The sequence below is a fragment of the Ixodes scapularis genome, unplaced genomic scaffold, assembly GCF_016920785.2.
Source record: "Ixodes scapularis isolate PalLabHiFi unplaced genomic scaffold, ASM1692078v2 PGA_scaffold11__112_contigs__length_91849675, whole genome shotgun sequence".
NCBI classification, from domain to species: Eukaryota; Metazoa; Arthropoda; class Arachnida; order Ixodida; family Ixodidae; genus Ixodes; species Ixodes scapularis.
The window spans coordinates 24,102,705-24,121,323 of NW_024609837.1; the positions used below are offsets into that span (position 1 = coordinate 24,102,705).

The following is an 18,619-nucleotide window of genomic DNA, read 5'->3' on the forward strand; positions in this document are numbered from 1 at the left end:
CGTCGTCCGATTTCTCGTACCGGGTTGTCCAGACCTGTGTTGTTGGCACTTCCTAGCTGTGTGATAACTTTGCTGTTGTTATTGTGCTATGGAATTTGAATATATTCTAATAAAAAAAAAGGTGCCATTTGCAAATATACTGCTGTACCCATGTTGGTTGGTGCAGCCTCCTTAAGGGGAGACACTGCCCAGAAAAAAAAAATTCTGCAAAAAACGTTGATTTTGAAAAATGACATCTTTACATCCACCAACATCTAGAGAGTATTCCCCAAAAGTTTCATTAATTTTCACTGTATAGTTAATTTTTTATAAATTATTTTCTGTCCACCAAAGCTATAGAAAAGGTAGGGTTTGGAGCACTTTGAACACATTTTTCTCCGTTCCACTTTTTGGTATAAATTCCATTTTAGTCAATCTATCGTTTGATAATGGCAAGACAGGGAAAGCTCATTCTTCCCTTTTCCTATCTAAAATTTAATAAGGAGTGCGGCTATGGAACTTTTTTGTCACGTTACGGATGTCTTTTGTAAAAAATGTTGACATTTTGTCGAAGGCACAGAAGACCAAAACGTTGATCAATTTTGCAGAAGAGAAAATTTATAGAAATGAATTACTTTATAAAAAAAATGTTCCATAGCCGCACCCTCTAGGCATTCTGCTACATATCTAGCAAATAAAAATCTTTAATATCGCAATAGTTTTCTGACGATAGATTAACTAAACAATGTAGGCGTGTTGCTGATAGAAGCTACTCTTATTTCCTTCTCATTTAACCGACAGACCTGAAATTTTGTTATACACCCTCTAGCATGACCACCAGCCTACCCTGTAAATTTCATTAATTTTAAGACAAGGGTTCAAAAGTTGACCCCCTAGGGGGTGTGCCCCCTTAACAGTTCTTACAAGCAACCAAGGGCGCAGTGTAAGAAAAATACCAAACTTCATTTTGATTAGCATACAATTGATTTGTTAATTGATTTATTCGATTTTGTTGGCACAAAAGCGTCTAAGGCTTTAGAGCGCCAAAATCTGCAACTAGTTCAAGAAACGTTTTTTTAGAGAAGAGGGCTCTACTGGCCAGTAACAGGATAAAAGGATGGACATGAATCTGTATATAATTAATGTAGATGAAAAAAATGAAAGACACTTACAATTCCCTGTAATGCCGAATTAGAGCACAGCTCTTGAAGAGGAAGAGGGGAGGGTACAGAGAGGAGAATACGCCCCTCCTCCTCCTCCTGCCTTCCTCCTCTTCGTCGTCCTCCCTCCTCCTCCTCTTATTCTCCTCCACTCCTTATCTATATCCCTCCTTTCCCCTTGTGACCCTCGTGAAGGTCGTGACCTTCGTCGTGACCTTCACGAGTGACCTCGTGACGTCACGTGTGACGTCATTATGGCAGACGTCCCATAATGCAACGCGCAGTTACGCTGACGGCGACGGTAACGCCGCTCAAGCCGGAAACCAGCGCCTAAGAGCTGCGCTCTAAAAGTTAAAAGTTGCAATGGTAGTTTAGAGTCGGCGAAAAATTCCAATGCTTTTTAGAAATATAAAACATATGTATGATCTATGAAAGGTTTATCTCCAAGCAGAACAGCAAAATGAAGAGGCATGTGTGCTGAGTAAAAGTGCACACTAGAAAAAAGCCACATTCTTACACCCCTTGTCACATATACGACACCCCAAAACTTCAGTTGGACGTACAGCGCACTTACGTTGACCCGACGCTACCAAATTTCACGAGCGGCTTGATAGCCGAGTTTTACAACTTATTAAAATAGCTAGTGTAAGTGTGACTGGCTGCAAAAAAAAAAAAGTTGTAACGTTTTGATATGGTGACTGAAAGAGAGTTCGTAGTCAAATATAAGCTCTAAAAACTTATACTCCGTTTTTATCTGAACTGGTGCGTTGCATACAATTACCGAAGGCATTGGTAACACGTCAAGTGTTTTCGTGAGAAACAAACACAAGCAGTTTTCTCGGTGGAGAACTTAAAACCGTTATTGCCAGCCCATCTTGTCACATTATTAATAGTTGAACACGGCGCTTGCAGACTGAGTAGTTACATGAGGAAATAGCGATCTGGAGGTCATCTACGAATAACAAATAGTGAAGTGATGGCGGGATGGCAAGCGCAATTGAATTGGTTTTTATAGTAAACTGGGTAACACTTAGGACGCCACCCTGCGGAACACCGTTTTCCTCTACAAACCATCGTGAGTGTGCAGACCCCAGCCTTACCCGGAAAGTGCGTCTACCTAAATAGCTCCAAGTGGCATGGTACTTGCGGCCCTGCATATCAATGTCAATCAAGTAACTCAAAATTCCTTACCGCCAAGCAGTATCCTATGCTTTCTCGAGATCAAAAGTTTAGAGACGTTTACAAATCTCTGTAACGCGAAATTAGAGCGCAGCTCTTGAGGAGGAGGGGGAGGGGAGGGTATGCCCATCCTCCTCCTTCTCCGTACCGTTTCCTCGTCACCCCCTCGTACTCCCCTCAATCCCTCCCACTCCTCTCCCATCCCGTCCTCGTCCCCCACTCCTCCTCTCCCCACCTCCTTTCTTCCTCCTCTTCCTCTCCCCTCCTACTCATCCTACATCTAGTCCCTCCTCCTCACTCTCCTCCTTTCTCCCTCCTCCTCCATACCGTCCCCTTCTCCTCCTCCGCACGTGATGTCAATTTTCCCGCTAAATCTAGCGAAGAAACTGAATTTGTTCACAGGTGACGTGACACCAAGTCATGAGACGTCATTTTCCCCGCTAAATTTAGCGGAGAAACTGAATTTGTGTTGAGGTCCCGTGACGTCAATTTTCCCGCTGAATTTAGTGAAAAATCGAATTGCTGTTGAAGTCACGTGACCTCAATTTCCCCGCTAAATCTAGCGAAGAAACTGAATTTGAAAAAATAAACCCTGGAGAAGGGGAACAAGAGGGACAAAGGACTAACACAAATCTCCAAACACAGCTAGGTGACTGGTGCGCGACCAAAAAAATTCGCTCGCTTGCACTTTTGCCTTTAATTGCATTATCATCAAACTGAATTTTTTGATAGGGGACGTGACACTAAGTCATGTGACGTCATTTTCCCCTCTAAATTTAGCGGGGAATTGAATCGGTGTTGAGGTCGGGTGACGTCAATTTTCCCGCTAAATTTAGCGGGGTTACACCAACGCGCAGCACCGCAGGAAAAAGGCGCAACTCTTTAAACGCGTCTTGTCGGGCTAGCGGTGTGATCAAAGCTTCCTTGGCATCTTGGTTTAAAACAGCGCGACAAGAAAAGGAGAAAGTGAAGACGAGACATACGACAGTGCTGAATATCAACTGAAGGATTATTTCCACCGCGGACAACAGCCAAATAAACAGAGAGCGAAAGAAAAGGCAAAAATACATGCAGTCTCAGCACCTTATTAGTTACATTATACACTGCATGCTGTATCATAGTCGGTCCATAACGTGCACCAGTAAGGAAACATTTCTTTTTTTCTTTTTTATCAGACAGGAGCGGTGGAACTAAACCTTCAGTTGATAGCGCTGTCGTCTGTCTCGCCCTTACTTTGTCATTGTCTTGTCGCGCTGTTTAAAAACAAGATACTCGTCAACCAAATATGCCCAAACATACCTTATAACTAGGGTTCCGCGTTTTCGGTTTTTTTATTTTTTCAAAATTCAGCGTACTTTTTTTCGGTGAATATTTTACAATTCAATTTACGTTGTGTTTTTTTTTCGGTGTATATTTATGGGGGGGATTTGTAAGGACACTATTTTCCCATTCTTTCGTGTGCACCGGAGGGTCCACCCATGTCGAATTGCCCTCCGAGAAGGGGGGAGGGGGGGGGGGGGGGGAGAATCGACTTTGTTTAGGGGGGGTGAGGGGGGGGGGGGCGGCCGCCCCCGGGCCCCCCCCCCCCCCCCCCCCCTCCCTTTTGGAATCCGCCCCTGGTTAGAAGAGCAGCGAGCTTCACGAATTTTGGGGAGATGTCTTGTGTACGCTCGCCTCCATCTAGGCATTGTTTTGGCTATCCTACGCATCTTTTGTTCTTCTTTAAATTTAAACTGTTTTATTTTTTTTTTTCGTGGTTTGTTTTCAGCGCCGCAATGGGAATGGACGACTACACAAAAGTGAAAAAATCGGCGAAGGTCTGTTCATTCTTAATTTTGTCGTGCGCGAGGCTTTCCTTTTTTCTTTCTTCTTCTTTTGTTTTTATTTAGGTTTACTGTTGCGGGTACGTATGGCGTCGTTTACCAGGCCAAGAACAAGAAGAGCGGACATATCGTGGCCCTCAAGAAGATTCGGCTCGAGAACGAGGACGACGGTGTTCCGTACACCGCCATCTGCGAGATCGCACTTCTCAGGGAACTCAAACACCAAAATATTGCCAGGTAACTGACCTTACCTCAGTATTTGCCTTAGTCGATTTTCCTATGTGAAGGTTTTGCATTAGCCCCTTAACCGTTTCTAGTTTTTCGAAATTTCTGACCCTCAACTGCTTGTCTTCAAAATCAGATTTCTTGCCTTTAAAACCAAACGTATAATCGCAAAAAAAAAAATATAAAAAAAAATGATTTTTTTTTTTTTTTTTTTTGTTTTTAATGCGAAAGCATTAGCTGGTCCTTTGGAGCGAGCCGACGTCATCAGCTTTGAAGCCGCGCCAAACGGCGCCTTGAATCCTTCCTCCAAGTGAAGCCAGCTCCCAGCTATGAAACCATGCGAATAGCCTAGCCAAACAGCACTTAGTTTCCCCGATCCCAAAGGAGCGGAGTAAAGCTCATGGGCTTCAGTTACATTGGCTGGCGTGCGTCGACAAGGCTCCCATTGGCCGCTGCTTGTCAGTTTCAACGACCGCCACCCCATGGCGCTGTGTGCCCGCGAGGCAGCGGCTGCACCACTCCACGACCAAGGTCGGCGCGCGCGCTCGACTGTTGATGGAAGTACGTCGCAGACGACAGAAGGGAGAGGAAGAGCGGCGTGCATGCTTTCGCGCTTTCGCATTCACAACTCGTAAGAAGTGCTTAAGTGTACCTCGAGCCTTTTTTTTTTTTTTGTTACCAGAACCGCGATCGAAACCCTGAGCGAGCCTAGATCGTTTAAAACGAAGTGCTTGAATCGGCGAAAGCAGATGAGCTATGCTCGTCCCGAACGGTTAGGGGATGTCTTTATGTTGATGAGCTAGGCTTGTCCAAAATGGTTAAGGGGTTAATAATGAACTGGAAATTACGTGTTTCCTTCCTTGTTGGTCTACGAGATAAAAACTTGTCTTGAGCAGTGTGGTGTCCAGAGGGCACTACGAGCGCGGGGGCGGTAGCCGGGCAAAAGAAAACCTGGTGCGTATGGGACTTCTGAGTTGTACTCGGCACGAGCGGTGCTGGAGGGTGTCAGTTGAATAAAGGTCTTCAAAAACGCAACAACTGGCGACGAGCGTCCAGCCACGCGAGACCCGTCGAAGAGTCGCCCGCCGCACTACTCCCCGGTGACGCCGCGACGCCATGGCGACCCTCGGTCGAATTGAACCGTTCGACGAAGCGGGCACGGACTGGCCAACCTACATCGAGCGACTCGACCAGTTTTTCGTCGCAAACGACGTCAAACCAGAAAGGCAAGTGGCAGCGTTCCTAAGCCTCATTGGCGCGAAGACGTACGCTCTGCTAAAGAGTTTGGTGGCGCCGGACACCCCGCCTAGCAAGTCGTACATCGAGCTGGTAGCCATATTGCGAGAGCACCTGTCGCCGAAGCCTCTTGTCATCGCGGAACGCTTCCGTTTTCACAAAAGAAACCAAAACGAGAATGAAAGTATCCTCGAGTTCGTAGCCGAGCTGAAAAAGTTGGCGCAGACATGTGAATTCGGCGGCACTTTGAACGAAGCCTTACGTGACCGCATGGTATGCGGCATTATCAGCGACTCCATTCAAAAGCGACTGTTGTCGGAAGCTGGCCTGACGTTTAAGAAGGCGCTAGAAATCGCAGTGGCGATGGAAGCCGCCTCCGCGAACGCACAAGTTTTACATTGCCGGAGCGCGGACGCCGAGGTGCTCAAGGTGGACCAGGACAAGTCCGAATGCAAGCACTGCGGACTTACGAATCACACAGCAATTAACTGCAGGTGGAAAGGCTTAGACTGTCGTAGGTGCGGAAGACGCGGACACCTTGAACGAGTGTGCAGGAGCCAGCAGTCCGGGCCAGCAGCTTCTCAGCATCGCGGAGCACCGACACGAGGCCGGAGGAATCAAGGGGAAAAAGTCAAGACGCTGAACGTCGACACGGAAGACGAGGTCGAGATGTTCGAGCTTCGGGGGACACGTCCGCGGCCTCTGCAAGTAACAGTGAAGGTGAACACGATTCCGCTGACGATGGAAGTAGACACCGGGGCGGCGGTGTCGGTACTCCCGTTAGACCTGTACAAGACAAGGTTTCCCAATCTAGTGAAGGGAAGAAGTGGAGTCGTCCTTCGAGCATTTACCGGTAAAAAGGTGAAGCCGGTAGGAGAGGCACAGGTTGAAGTGGAGTACCAAGACCAGGTTCACAAGTTACCGCTGCAGATCGTGGACTTCAAGGGTCCCCCGCTTTTGGGACGTGACTGGCTGGAGGTGCTGAGGCTCGACTGGACAAGCATCAAGGCTGTCCAGTGCTTGGAGAAGGGGAGCAAGGAACAAGTCGACACGCTTTTGAAGGACTTTGCTCAGGTGTTCTCAGACGATCTGGGCCGTCTTCAGGGGTTTGAAGCTCACCTCAAGCTGAAGAGTGGGCACACTCCAAAGTTCCTCAAGCCAAGACCAGTGCCCCACGCCCTGAAGGCAGCTGTCTCTAAAGAACTGATGGCACTGAAGGAGGCGGGGATCCTGACCCCGGTGGACAGCAGCGAGTTTGCATCGCCCATCGTGCCGGTCGTCAAAAAGAATGGAGACATAAGAATCTGTGGCGACTACAAGTCAACAATCAACCCGTGCTTGGAGGTCGACAACTATCCGCTCCCCAGGATAGAAGAGATGTTTGCAACGCTGGCAGGAGGGAAGTTTTTCTCAAAGCTGGACCTGTCAAAAGCCTACCTACAGCTGGAGATGCATCCTGCAGCGCGGAAGTACCTCACCATCAACACCCAGTTGGGGCTGTTCCAAGTGAACCGTCTTCCCTTCGGCATAGCATCTGCACCCTCCATTTTTCAAAGAACTATGGATCAAGTGCTTCAAGGGCTGCCGCAGACCACCTGCTACCTGGACGACATCCTGGTGACTGGCAGAACGCAGGGTGAGCATTTTGAAAACTTGAAAGCAGTCTTAACACGATTACAAGAAAAGGGAATGCGTCTTCAGAAAGAAAAGTGCAAATTCTTCCAAACGGAAGTTGCCTACCTCGGTCATGTGATTAGTCGGGATGGTCTACGAACCATGGAGGATAAGGCAGCAGCACTTCGAGATGCACCCACTCCAAAGAACAAGGCAGAGTTGCGTTCATTCCTTGGGCTTGCTAACCACTATGGCAAATTTCTACCGAACTTAGCAACTACCGTGTATCCTCTGAATCGTCTACTGCAGAAGAAGGCTGCATGGGAATGGAGCACAGACTGTCAGGACTCCTTTGATTCACTTAAGAAGCTGGTGACGTCGGCACCTGTCCTGACATATTTTGACCCGCGTCGACCCATTATACTGGCATGCGATGCATCGGCGTATGGAATAGGGGCAGTCCTCAGAGGCTCCGGAAGTCTTTCTTTAGAGGGGGGGCTCGACATCTCCGAAATCCTCAAGGTTAGGTTGGTTTCAGGTTGACATTAATTGTCACATTTGAATGAAACCATATTAATGCACCGCGTTCGCATATTCACGCACATATCCATGGAAAACAAATTAAAACAATGGTTCAGTAAAGTAACAGTAAAAAGCTTGCACTGACAACTCATACAATGATTGGATAACCACTGAAATCAGCCGCGCCATGTGTTCTTTATTTTTTCTTTCCTATACCAACTGTTACATGTCAACCGCAGCTGTGCCTATGCCAAATTGGCTATGTCTAAAAATGAAAACCTTCCTTCATTTAGGGATTCTCGGGGAAGCATGATGTATTAACGCAGACGTAGACAAACAAGTGTTAAAAGTTTTAGACAAAACCCCGAGACTCGGGGGAAAAAAAGACAACACAACACGGAGTCTCAAACACAGCGAGTTGGGCCATCGGATGTCTCAACTGGAGGCAGAGGTTGCATACATCGGTGTGTACCTCAGGATCAAGTACATCGACCGTGATCGCTTCGGACTCCTGGCGTCAATGCAAGTTGGGGGCATCACAAAAGGAAGGTACTGAAGGATAAGAGCTGTGTTTCAGACTTCGTGTTGTGTTGTCCTGAGTTTGCAAACATCTGTCGCCTCATGCCTCACCACCCTGCGGGCACGACGCCGCATGCGCGCAAAGCTTTCGCCATCGAAGGCGCCTTGTCAAATTTGGGAGCTCGTAGACTTTCGCCTTTTCTAAGCACTCCCGAATCCCCACTCAAGCTCACCAGCCCCCCTCCCTCTCCTAATGATGGCCTTTAAGCGCCGCGGTAGTACCGCCTGCCTGTTTTGTCCGCGGGCCAGAGAAGCACCATGCATCTTCTGGGCTCCTTGCTTCCACACGGGGGAAGCAGACAAGCGCTCGCCGACGTCGTCTTGTCGGAATTCATTCATTTCGCTGTCCCCTCTTTGCTCGCTTTAAACTGGTTGTCAATCAGGCTCATGAGTCCTGCCTGTCATTTTCTTCTGGTTTTGACTTTTCAAGCAAGCCTCTTCGTCACCCCGGTGCTTTTTGTGTTTGGCGGTGGTGAGGAGGGCGGTAGGTCAGCATACATAAAGAGTCATTTCATTTATTTCGGCTCAGGAGAGACGGAGGTACAGCAGATAGGCCGAAGGCCCATGCCAAATAACCTGCAAACACACAAACTAAAAAAAAAAAGAGGGAGGGGGAGGGGGGCTCGGCAGCTCGGTCCTGAGGACAGAAGGGGCTCAAGCCCACCCTGCCTCCCCGCTTCCGGAGCCCCTGGCAGTCCTGTCCCATGCGTTTGAAGATGGAACAGAGCGGCCAGTTGCTTTTGCTTCTAGGACCCTGACTGAGCACGAGAATTATTCTCAGTTAGAAAAAGAAGGCCTAGCTATCATCTTTGGAATAAAAAGATTCCACTACTATTTGTACGGCTATCACTTCACGCTGATCACTGACCACGCTCCCTTACAGAAAATCCTAGGCCCAACGACCGGGATCCCTACAATGACAGCAGCGAGGCTCCAGAGGTGGGCCTGTCAGCTAGCCGCATACCGCTACACCATCGTCCACCGGTCTTCCGAGGAAAATGCCAATGCAGACTGCTTGTCAAGACTCCCAAAAGCAACGGACAACCCCAACACAGACGCCGTCGACGAAACGTTCGCCTTCTACTGTGAGTACTTCGACAATGTACCTCTTAGATGTAAAGACATTGCACGGGCGACGTCCAGAGACCCCCTCCTAAGTCAGATCGTGGAAAGAGTAAAGCATGGTTGGGGCCCAGAACGCAAGCCAACCGATCCAGAGTATGCACCCTTCCACGTACGCCGCAATGAGCTGTCACTCCACCAAGGATGCCTCATGTGGGGTTTACGAGTGGTGATTCCGAAGACCCTGCAGAAAACGGTCCTAGAAGAACTTCATGGGGACCATTATGGCATCGTGCGCACTAAGGAAATGGCTAGGAGCTATGTTTGGTGGGCATCCCTGGATAAAGACATTGAAAGGGAAATTGGAGGGTGTACCATATGTCAGCTGCACCGAAACAATCCGTCCGCTGCTCCCCTGCACCCTTGGGCATGGCCGACACACCCATGGGAGAGACTGCATGTGAATCTGGCGGGACCTTTCATGGGTAAAATGTTCCTCGTGCTCGTGGATGCTCACTCCAAATGGCCAGAGGTGTTTGTCTTGGAGCCTACGACGTCAAAGGTCATAATCCAGTGTGTACAAGATTGCTTCGCACGGTTTGGCCTGCCCACAACCATGGTTTCTGACAATGGGCCTCAGTTTGTGCCGGAAGAATTTCGAACTTTCTTAAGGAACAATGGTATCGCCCAGGTCACGTCTGCACCATACCATCCCGCTACGAATGGACTAGCTGAGCGGTTTATTCAGACCATGAAAAACTATCTGCGGAAAAGAACTTCGAGCCATCCCCTCCGTACAAGGTTGTCACGTTTTCTTCTGTCGTACAGGAACACCCGGCACCCGACAACAAGAGAGTCTCCGGCCCAGTTGATGCTACAGCGGCATCTTCGCACCAGACTGGACCTCCTGAAACCATCAGTTGCAGACTGTGTGGCCAGCGCACACTACCGCCAACAGCGGCAACACCCAGGACAAGAGCGGGCTTTCACTGCAGGAGACAAAGTCTATGCCAGAGATTATCGAAGTGGTCACAAGTGGCAGCCAGGAACAGTCGCTGCCCAAACTGGTCCAGTGTCTTTCCAAGTGCAAGTCTCCCCGGGACGGGTATGGCGAAGGCATCAGGACCAGTTGCTCCGAGCACCGTCGCAAGGCTCCGGACCTTCAGAGTCGCGTCCAGACGAAGCGGGAGGGGTGTCTGCCACGGCTTAGACAGACAGCACACCAGAAGACAGCGCAGGCGACAGATGCCTTCCACAGGCCTCTTTGCCTGCACCATCCGAAGTCCCGAGGCCAAGAAGCAACACCCAGGATGCTGAGACGCTCATGGATGCAGATAATAGTGACGGAGAGCGACGGTATCCCGTGCGAGATCGGCGCAAGCCTCAAAGGCTAATAGAAGAGTGAAAAAAAAAAAAAAGGCGACGGACTTTTCTAAACTATTTACTGTTAATGGCCGGATTTTAGCAGCTGGGTATGTTTGTTTAAAAAGGAGGGGAAAGATGTGGTGTCCAGAGGGCACTACGAGCGCGGGGGCGGTAGCCGGGCAAAAGAAAACCTGGTGCGTATGGGACTTCTGAGTTGTACTAGGCACGAGCGGTGCTGGAGGGTGTCAGTTGAATAAAGGTCTTCAAAAACGCAACAAGCAGCGTTTCCCTAACCTTTTTACAAATTCAGACTCCCTACTGCACTCGGGGGTCATTCTGCACATTAGCTCAAGACACAGAGTTGTACACTTGTATCTGAATGGACTACACCTGCATTTGCATGCAAAGTAGGCAGACTCAGTCTGCTCAATACTGCTGCTTGCATTTTTCTCAGACCCCATTGTGTTTGATGCTTCATTGACGATTGCCACAATTCCGACCGAGCAATCTCCACAGATATCACCTCAAACTATAGTACACGGACCGCAGTTTGAGAAATTCTAGTCTAGAAGGCTGTTCTTTTTTTATTCCCCTTTCTTCAGTCTCCCTAGATTTGTGGTACTGCTGTTTCAGTTTGTTACTTTGGCACTGCTATTTTGGCGACGAGTGCCTTATTTGTCGGACGTTCGCGGCTCGGGCCGTTATCTTTCCGAACCAACACGAAAACTGACAGCTGCTTTGGTAGCTTGCAAGACATCCTCATACAAGAAAGCAAGCTCTACTTGGTGTTCGAGTTCCTCTCCATGGACCTGAGAAAGTTCCTGGATACCATTCCCAAGGGCCAGAATGTAGAAAAGAAGTTGCTGAAGGTACTACCCTCCCCCCACTTGCTTTGAGAAGCAATTGGACTCTTCTTTTTGGGGCCAGGGATGTCAGTTATTTTTGTTGAGCTCATTTCGCTGGTATAATGCCCAGAAAGGCAGTGCTATAGATTTCACTTGTGGCATTCTTTACTCCTAATAATAACTATGTTTTGAGGTGTTGTCGATGCAGAGCTGTTTACTATAGTTTGTTGCAACTTAAGAAGGTGGGGCAACGTAAAGAAAGGCTGGGGAGGAGGAAGCAGATAAAACGCTGGAGAGAGGAAGACGTTTCCCTTTCTCCTCTCCGGCGTTCCGTCTGCTTTTTTCTCCCCGCCCTCCTTTTCTTCGCCCTACCTTCTGGAGCTGTAACTTACTATGTCCGTTGCAACTCAGCAAGATAGGGCAAGGGAAAGAAAAGGCGGGGGGTGGGAAGCAGATGAACACTAAAGAGAAGAAAAAATGTCTCCCTCTCTTCTCCAGTGTTCCTCCTCCCCGGCCTTCCTTTCTCTCGCCCTACCTTCTTGAGTTGCAACGGACTATATAGTCTCAGCAGCCACTGGCAATGGTGTACTATCACAGTCAATGAGCTTTTGACCCTACACATGGCTGGATAGATAAATAAATGGAGCTGAACCATTTTAATCGGGTTGCAGCTCACACCACCTAGTCAAAGCTTTAAAAAAAAGTTAAGTCAAGCTTTTTTACAGTATACTTCACACGATACTGCCAGTGTCGCCTTTTGGATTCACCGCAAATCTCAAATGGCTGAGACGGGTAGTCTTTGGCGATCACTGCGCTGCTCTGGACTTCCACGCGTCTGCTAGTGAACATAAGTCGGGGGGAACCACAGAACAGCTCGCCAATGTCCACACATATTTTTCGCATTCAATCTGCTCTAACGAAAAAAGGAATGCACACTTTTTTGTGGGGTTCATTTTTTTAAAATTGTTTAACTCTCATCTGTTTTGTGAGAGCAGAGAACTGGGAAACGCTTGGTCACGAGCCAGAAGTTACCGCCCCACAAGCGTAAACGCCGTCTCTTTGTTCGCTACAACCGCAAAGCCGCACATGACACAACGTAAGTCAAGCACAAAATTTATCTAGGTTGGTTCCACATTGCCCCGAAAGGTTATCATGAAGTCATCAATCTGCCATTTGGTGCCTCATGCACGTGTCGTTTCATATTCATTGGAGACTAATGAAAAAATGAGAGTGCTGACGAAAAAGCGTCGATAGCAGACTCTGCAATGTGACAGCTGGATGATGGGCATAAAAAAAAGAGGAAACCAGGCAGAGCAGGGATAGCAAAAAAAGAAGATCCTACAAAATGGCAGATCGAGTAAAGCTCTATTTGGTATTTTTAGAAAGCTACATTTTGTAAAAACCTCAACTTTTTTTTTTTTTTTTTTTTTGCAAAGCGATTTACGCGACTAAGCCAGCACGATGTACCATTCGAATGGTCCAACCAATGCGAAGAATCCTTCCAGTATCTGGTGCAAGCGATTTCTTCTGATCCTGTATTGTCTTTACCCAATGTTGACCTTCCTTTTGAGCTGAATACAGATGCATCCCACTATGGTACAGGTGCTGTTCTTTATCAGCGTAATCCGACCAAGCGACATCTCAACAGCTCTCCGTCATAGGATATCACTGGTATACTTTTTCTAAGCCTGAAGTAAATTACACAACTACAGAAAAAGAAGTCCCAGCTGTTCTCAAGGACGTGCGATACTTTCGCTCATACCTCGAGGGCCCCAAGTTCAAACTCTTCACAGATCACCAAGCTTTAACGTACCTCTTATGCATGACTGAACTGAAAGGAAAAACAGCTAGGTGGATAAACGAACCCCAACAGTTTGAGTTTGAAGTATTTCATCGGCCAGGAGTTCACCTGAAAGATGCAGATGCATCGTCTCGTCTGTCGATTTCCGAGATGAGGCATGAGACGGAGAAGGTCCTCTACACTCGACTGCGGAAGGGAGCCGAAGATCTAAACTTCAGGAATGGCAAGTTTCAAGTTCCAGTCACGGCTGTAAGTTCCATTTTCAGGCTAAACAATGATAGTCCAGAATCAGGCGGCTATGATGGATTTTGGAAAATGTATAGTAAACTGGTTCACTGGTTCTGCTGGCCTAGAATGAAGCAAAACATCTACCAGCATGTGCGTTCATGTCACGAATGCCAGATGAACAAAGTCGAGCAGAAGCAACAATTTAAGGAGATGGCTTTGCCAATTCACTCGGATGTCCCATTCGAAGTACATAGTCTATCTGGATTTCGCCAAATTAAGAAAGAAGGGTGAGGGAGTGGCTAGGACCCAAGCATTTCTTATAGTCATAGATGAGTGTACGCACATCACTGCATCCCGAGCAGGAAAAGAAGAGCAGCGTCATCTCAATGCTAGGAAGAGACATGTTTAATAACACCAAGGTGATTGCTTCATAGAATTATCCTGCGTTTTGGAGCAAAAAACTGAAGCAATGGGCAAGATCAAAGGGAATCGAGCTGCGCTTTGCTGCCCCATATCACCCGGAAGCGAATGGCCTCGCAGAAAGACTGATTCGAGATTTGAAGCAGTACTTGCTCATGTACCCAAACTTTGTCGGTGGTTGGAAATGTAGCCCATCATAACCGCTCACATACTACAGCGCTAGGCTGTAGTCCCAACTACGCGGCCTTTGGACTGGCAGCTTATTTGCCGGCAGATGTACAACTTGCAGGGATGGAACTGCTGCGCCGATTCCGCCACTGTAGTGCCTAATTATTTTTTATGCGCTACACTGATACAAAAGTAGAAATAAGAGCAAAATTGTGCCAGCGTGTGGCCAAACTGAAATTATAAACGAGCCTCGTCAAAATTAGCCATCTTGCAGTTTCTGTTAACAACATTGACATTGGAACTTCACGCCCAAATGGGACGCCAGTGGATCCGAATCCGAAGATCTGTAATCTATGTTGAGCAGTGAAAGCTATTTGTAAATGTTTATATTGACCTCTTTTCAATTGGGATTATCACTTGTCACACTGTCGTGTGCAGTTTTGCTTCATATGTTTGTGCATTTTCGCATGCAATTTTGTCAAAATATGTCCGCCTAAACGTTTATTGAAACTACCGTTATGTTCGCATGCACTTACCGTAATATCCTAAGACATCGACCACCCCCTGCCACCTGAAATTCATAAAAAAAAAGTGGGGTGGGCCATGTCTCTGTGGGCAAGCACAAAAAGTTTATAAAATTTTAGACACACCTACTCTTCGGTATATATCTAGCACGGCTCCACAAGAGATAATTTAAACCTAAAACTTGTTATAAATGCAAGAATGCTCATGAAAAAACGTTTGACTATCGCAAAGTCCGTTGCTTGCGTGCGCGCTATGAATATCGCCGATCGGCATACAGCTCAAACGTTTTTTTCGTGATAGCACATTTCTAACACCCGCTATGTTTTCTTCATTAGAAAAAAAAATATCTTGAGGTTCACTATAACCATTTCTTATGAGTTGTGAATGCGAAAGCATGCAAGCCGCTCGTCCGCTCCCTTTGTCGTCTGCTGCATACTTTTCATCGCCGGTCAGCGCGCGTGCTCGCCTGGGCACGCTGACCTTGCTGATGGACACGCAGCGCCATGGGGTGAGCGGTCGTGGAAACTGACGAGCGTAGCGGTCAATGGAAGCCCTGTCGACGCGCGCCAGCCAATGGAACCGAAGGCGAAATCCATCAGCTTTACTTCGCTCCTTTGGGACCAGGGAAACTAGGTGCCGTTTTCGCGCTTCAAACTGATGACGTCAACTCGCTCCGTGGAACAGTTAATGCGAGCGGGCAACAGAACCGACGGAGAGCGATGGTGGAGAGGCTGGAAAGTCGGCGATCGCGTTGGCAAGTACCTTGGCATCGCGCCTTGTCAATTGGAAGGAGCAGGCTCTTGCACAACTTTCTTGTTTGGTGCATGCATGCATCTGTGCGCGGAATGCTATCAACACAGGTTGAGGCGGCGTTACTGCGTGGCGTGGACGGCACCACGAACACGGAGCTCAAAATGGGACGCTCTACAAGCGTCTGCGTGCCGCGTTACAGCAAATCTTTATTTACGCGTTGGCGTTTGTCTAAAACATTACACAATTAACCTTACCAACAGCGGCCGAGACGTTCTGGGAGAAGGAGCGGGTTCACGGTGACCTATACTTTGCTGCAGACAGACTTTGACCTTACACCGCGTTCACAGTCCAGGATATGGGACGTTCGCTGCCATCGCGATCCCTGAATGGGTCACTACTTATGTTATCTTTCCTACTTTTTTTTTTTTTTTTACCTAACAAACTTTTGTAAGCAAAACAAATTTTCATTTTGTTATCTCCATCGCTTTCCTTTCGCACGCATCTACTACGACAAAGTAGAAAGTTGGGCCCCAGTTGGTTCATATTCACATATATATAAAAGCGCCAAAAACGACAGGGATACTTTTCTCCCCTCCCACTCTTCTCCAAGTTCTCTTTCACACTTCTATTCACATTTCATTGTTTCTGTCGTTTTTGGCACTTTTGTATACTTGAATGTACTGCGACCTCGGGGTAGCAGAAATCGGGGAGGAAATGCCTAAATAAAGAGGAGTGCGTTTCCATCCTTCATTTTATTTTGTCAGGGACGTCCACCAACCGTAAAGTCTGCGGCCGCGTAATTCGGGTAGGATGAACGTTCGCGGATCGCGGAGTTCGCGTTGGGGTATTGGTAGGGGTGGGCTAGGGTGCCTCAATGTCCTTCTGTTTAGGGTGATGCCATCGTTTGTAGTACCCGATGCCGACAGCACGCGCTCACGGGTAAAATACAAAGAAATCGCAGGAAACAAAATGTCGCCGTAGCACAGTCAGCGCCACGAGCGCGTGCAGGGACACGCTCTTTCGCGCGCTTCAGAACAAAAAATAAAAATAAGCGTTCGAAACAAAATGGCCAGATGTCATCACCCCAAGCAAAGCGCACATGAAGGCACCCTAGGGTGGGCGATCACTCGGTGTTTTTTTTTTTTTTTTTTTTTTTGGAAATCGATATTTGCCCAAAAAGTAAAGTGGGTGATGACTCGGGGATAGGTGATGACTTGGGATATTACGGTATTTGCATGCCATATTTTCTTTAGTGTTGAGAACCAGGTGACATTTAGTCTCTATTTCGACATTCTTAAAACCCGTATGCTGTTCCCAACTTGCTCCAAGACCTCGTGTTTGCTGCTCCCAGCCTGCTCCAAACTGCAGTTTTTTTCTGTTCCTAAGATTGCTCCAAATTTGCTTTGCCCAGTTCCATTAATGAACGTGGCATCAAGGATGATATAATGCTGACGGAAGAAAATACCTGTCAACAGCAAGAGCTCTATAGGAAAATAATGAAGAAAAACTTTGCCAAAAGATTTCGTTCAGTCCCTGACATTCCAGTGGACGACTTTGTCATCGTTAGGAAAGGCATCCATGTAACACGCACAAAGTTTTCTGGGCCCTACCAAGTGACAAAAAAGCTACCACGCAAGGTAACCTACGTCATATGGTATACCACTTTAACAGACGTCACTGAATGTGTCACCATCGGAAATGTGTTTCCCTATCATCCCAGGAGGAATGAGTAAAAAATGAGGGACATAGAAGAAGAGGAGACCAGGCAGAGCAGGGGCAGCAAAACGCGTTGGCTTGGACCGCGCTGTGCTCATATTTTTTTTTTAAAGTAACGAGTAATTAAAGTAATCCGTTATCAATATTTTGTAACGAAATTACATTACAAATTACTTCCGAAAAAAAAGTAACGTGGCAATTACCGAATTACTTAAGAAAGTAACGGATTACAAGTAATATGTTACTTGTAATGGATTACTTCCCAAGTGTGCAAGTACCTGCTCGATAAAAGGTATTTTTTTCTATAAACATTGTCGTTTCAACATAAACAGAAATGCATTACAAACCTGGTGTCATCGACAAAACTTTTATTATATGGAGTTTTAGTGGTGCCATCTATCGGAGGTCAACAAAACCGTCAGCTCTATCTCCTACCGCGGCTACCGCGAACAGCCGCCAGAAGCCGCAGGGGGACGGAGGCTGAGGCGGACGGGGATGGCCGGACCCGGACGTTGGCACTTTCCTCCTTTCGCCATGTTCATCGCGCTGCACAAGAACATGGTCACGTGGTCGCGAGCGGGTGAGTTCTCACTGCTCACTGATGGCTCTAGAGAGAGAGCTTCACCGCAGCGCGTCCCCCAATCATGTCACAGCGCACGTGACTCGGAAGATGGTGAAGGAGTTGAGAGGTGCCAAAAACCTCAGTCTTTGCCCATTTTTTTAAATAAAAACTAGGACATGCAGGCAAAAGCGGTTTTTTGCTCTTTACTTCAGAAAGGTCGAGACACCAACTCCCAAATTATTTAAGCAAAGCTCTGAAATTGTTGCGCAGCTCCTTTAAAGGGATACTTCAACGAAATTTGAAATATTCCCGTCGTGTTAAAAAATAGGTTGAATATGATCCACAATATCCGTAAATTACAACGTAAGGTATACTGAGCCTGGTGGGCTGTATTTTTCGTTATAAACGGCCCACTCTGGCAAGCGCTCGGAGAAGGCCCAGCTTAGAGCACGTGACATCCAACGCAATCGTGACGTAGGTCGTCTCAAGACGGGCAAAGCTACGGCGAGGCTGACGTCGAGAGGATGGCCTAGTCGTTCCAGTCACCGGAGCGGCTGCTTTTGCACGAATTTTGAGTGACGGGTTAATCTTCTATAATCTTCTAGGGGGACAATAGCGACTTCTGCGACACACAAAAGGGATTCTCGGGAAGAGGGGAGTTCCTCCTTCCCCCCTTCTCTCGTCGTGGCCGGAGACGAGACAACCTCCGTCACTAGCTGTCAAGGTTCCTAGACGAGCATTACAAACGAGGCGTTAGCGACATCCACCAGGTGCTCTTTGCTAATCGTTTAATTCGTTTTAAATTTCCTTTTCGAGACTTTTTTAACAAGATATTGGTATGTTCCATGTGATACTGC

The 18,619-nt window shown here is 47.5% G+C and overlaps 1 protein-coding gene across 1 annotated transcript; it reads left to right on the top strand.

Annotated features, from left to right (window-relative positions):
* Positions 1–4,093: 4,093 nt before the first annotated feature.
* Positions 4,094–12,689, top strand: LOC120844605 (cyclin-dependent kinase 1-like). Its single transcript, XM_040216467.1, has 4 exons — positions 4,094–4,134; positions 4,220–4,378; positions 11,490–11,613; positions 12,585–12,689. The coding sequence occupies exons 1-4, from the start codon at positions 4,094–4,096 to the stop codon at positions 12,687–12,689; spliced, it is 429 nt and encodes a 142-aa protein (XP_040072401.1).
* The last annotated feature ends 5,930 nt before the right edge of the window (positions 12,690–18,619 follow it).

Bases quoted from the DNA above. Each gene is read 5' to 3' on its own strand.
- LOC120844605 (XM_040216467.1), top strand. From the start codon at position 4,094: ATGGGAATGGACGACTACACAAAAGTGAAAAAATCGGCGAA. The intron at 4,135-4,219 runs GGTCTGTTCATT...GTTTACTGTTGC, and splicing joins AAAGTGAAAAAATCGGCGAA to GGGTACGTATGGCGTCGTTT. The intron at 11,614-12,584 runs GTACTACCCTCC...TTGTGAGAGCAG, and splicing joins TAGAAAAGAAGTTGCTGAAG to AGAACTGGGAAACGCTTGGT.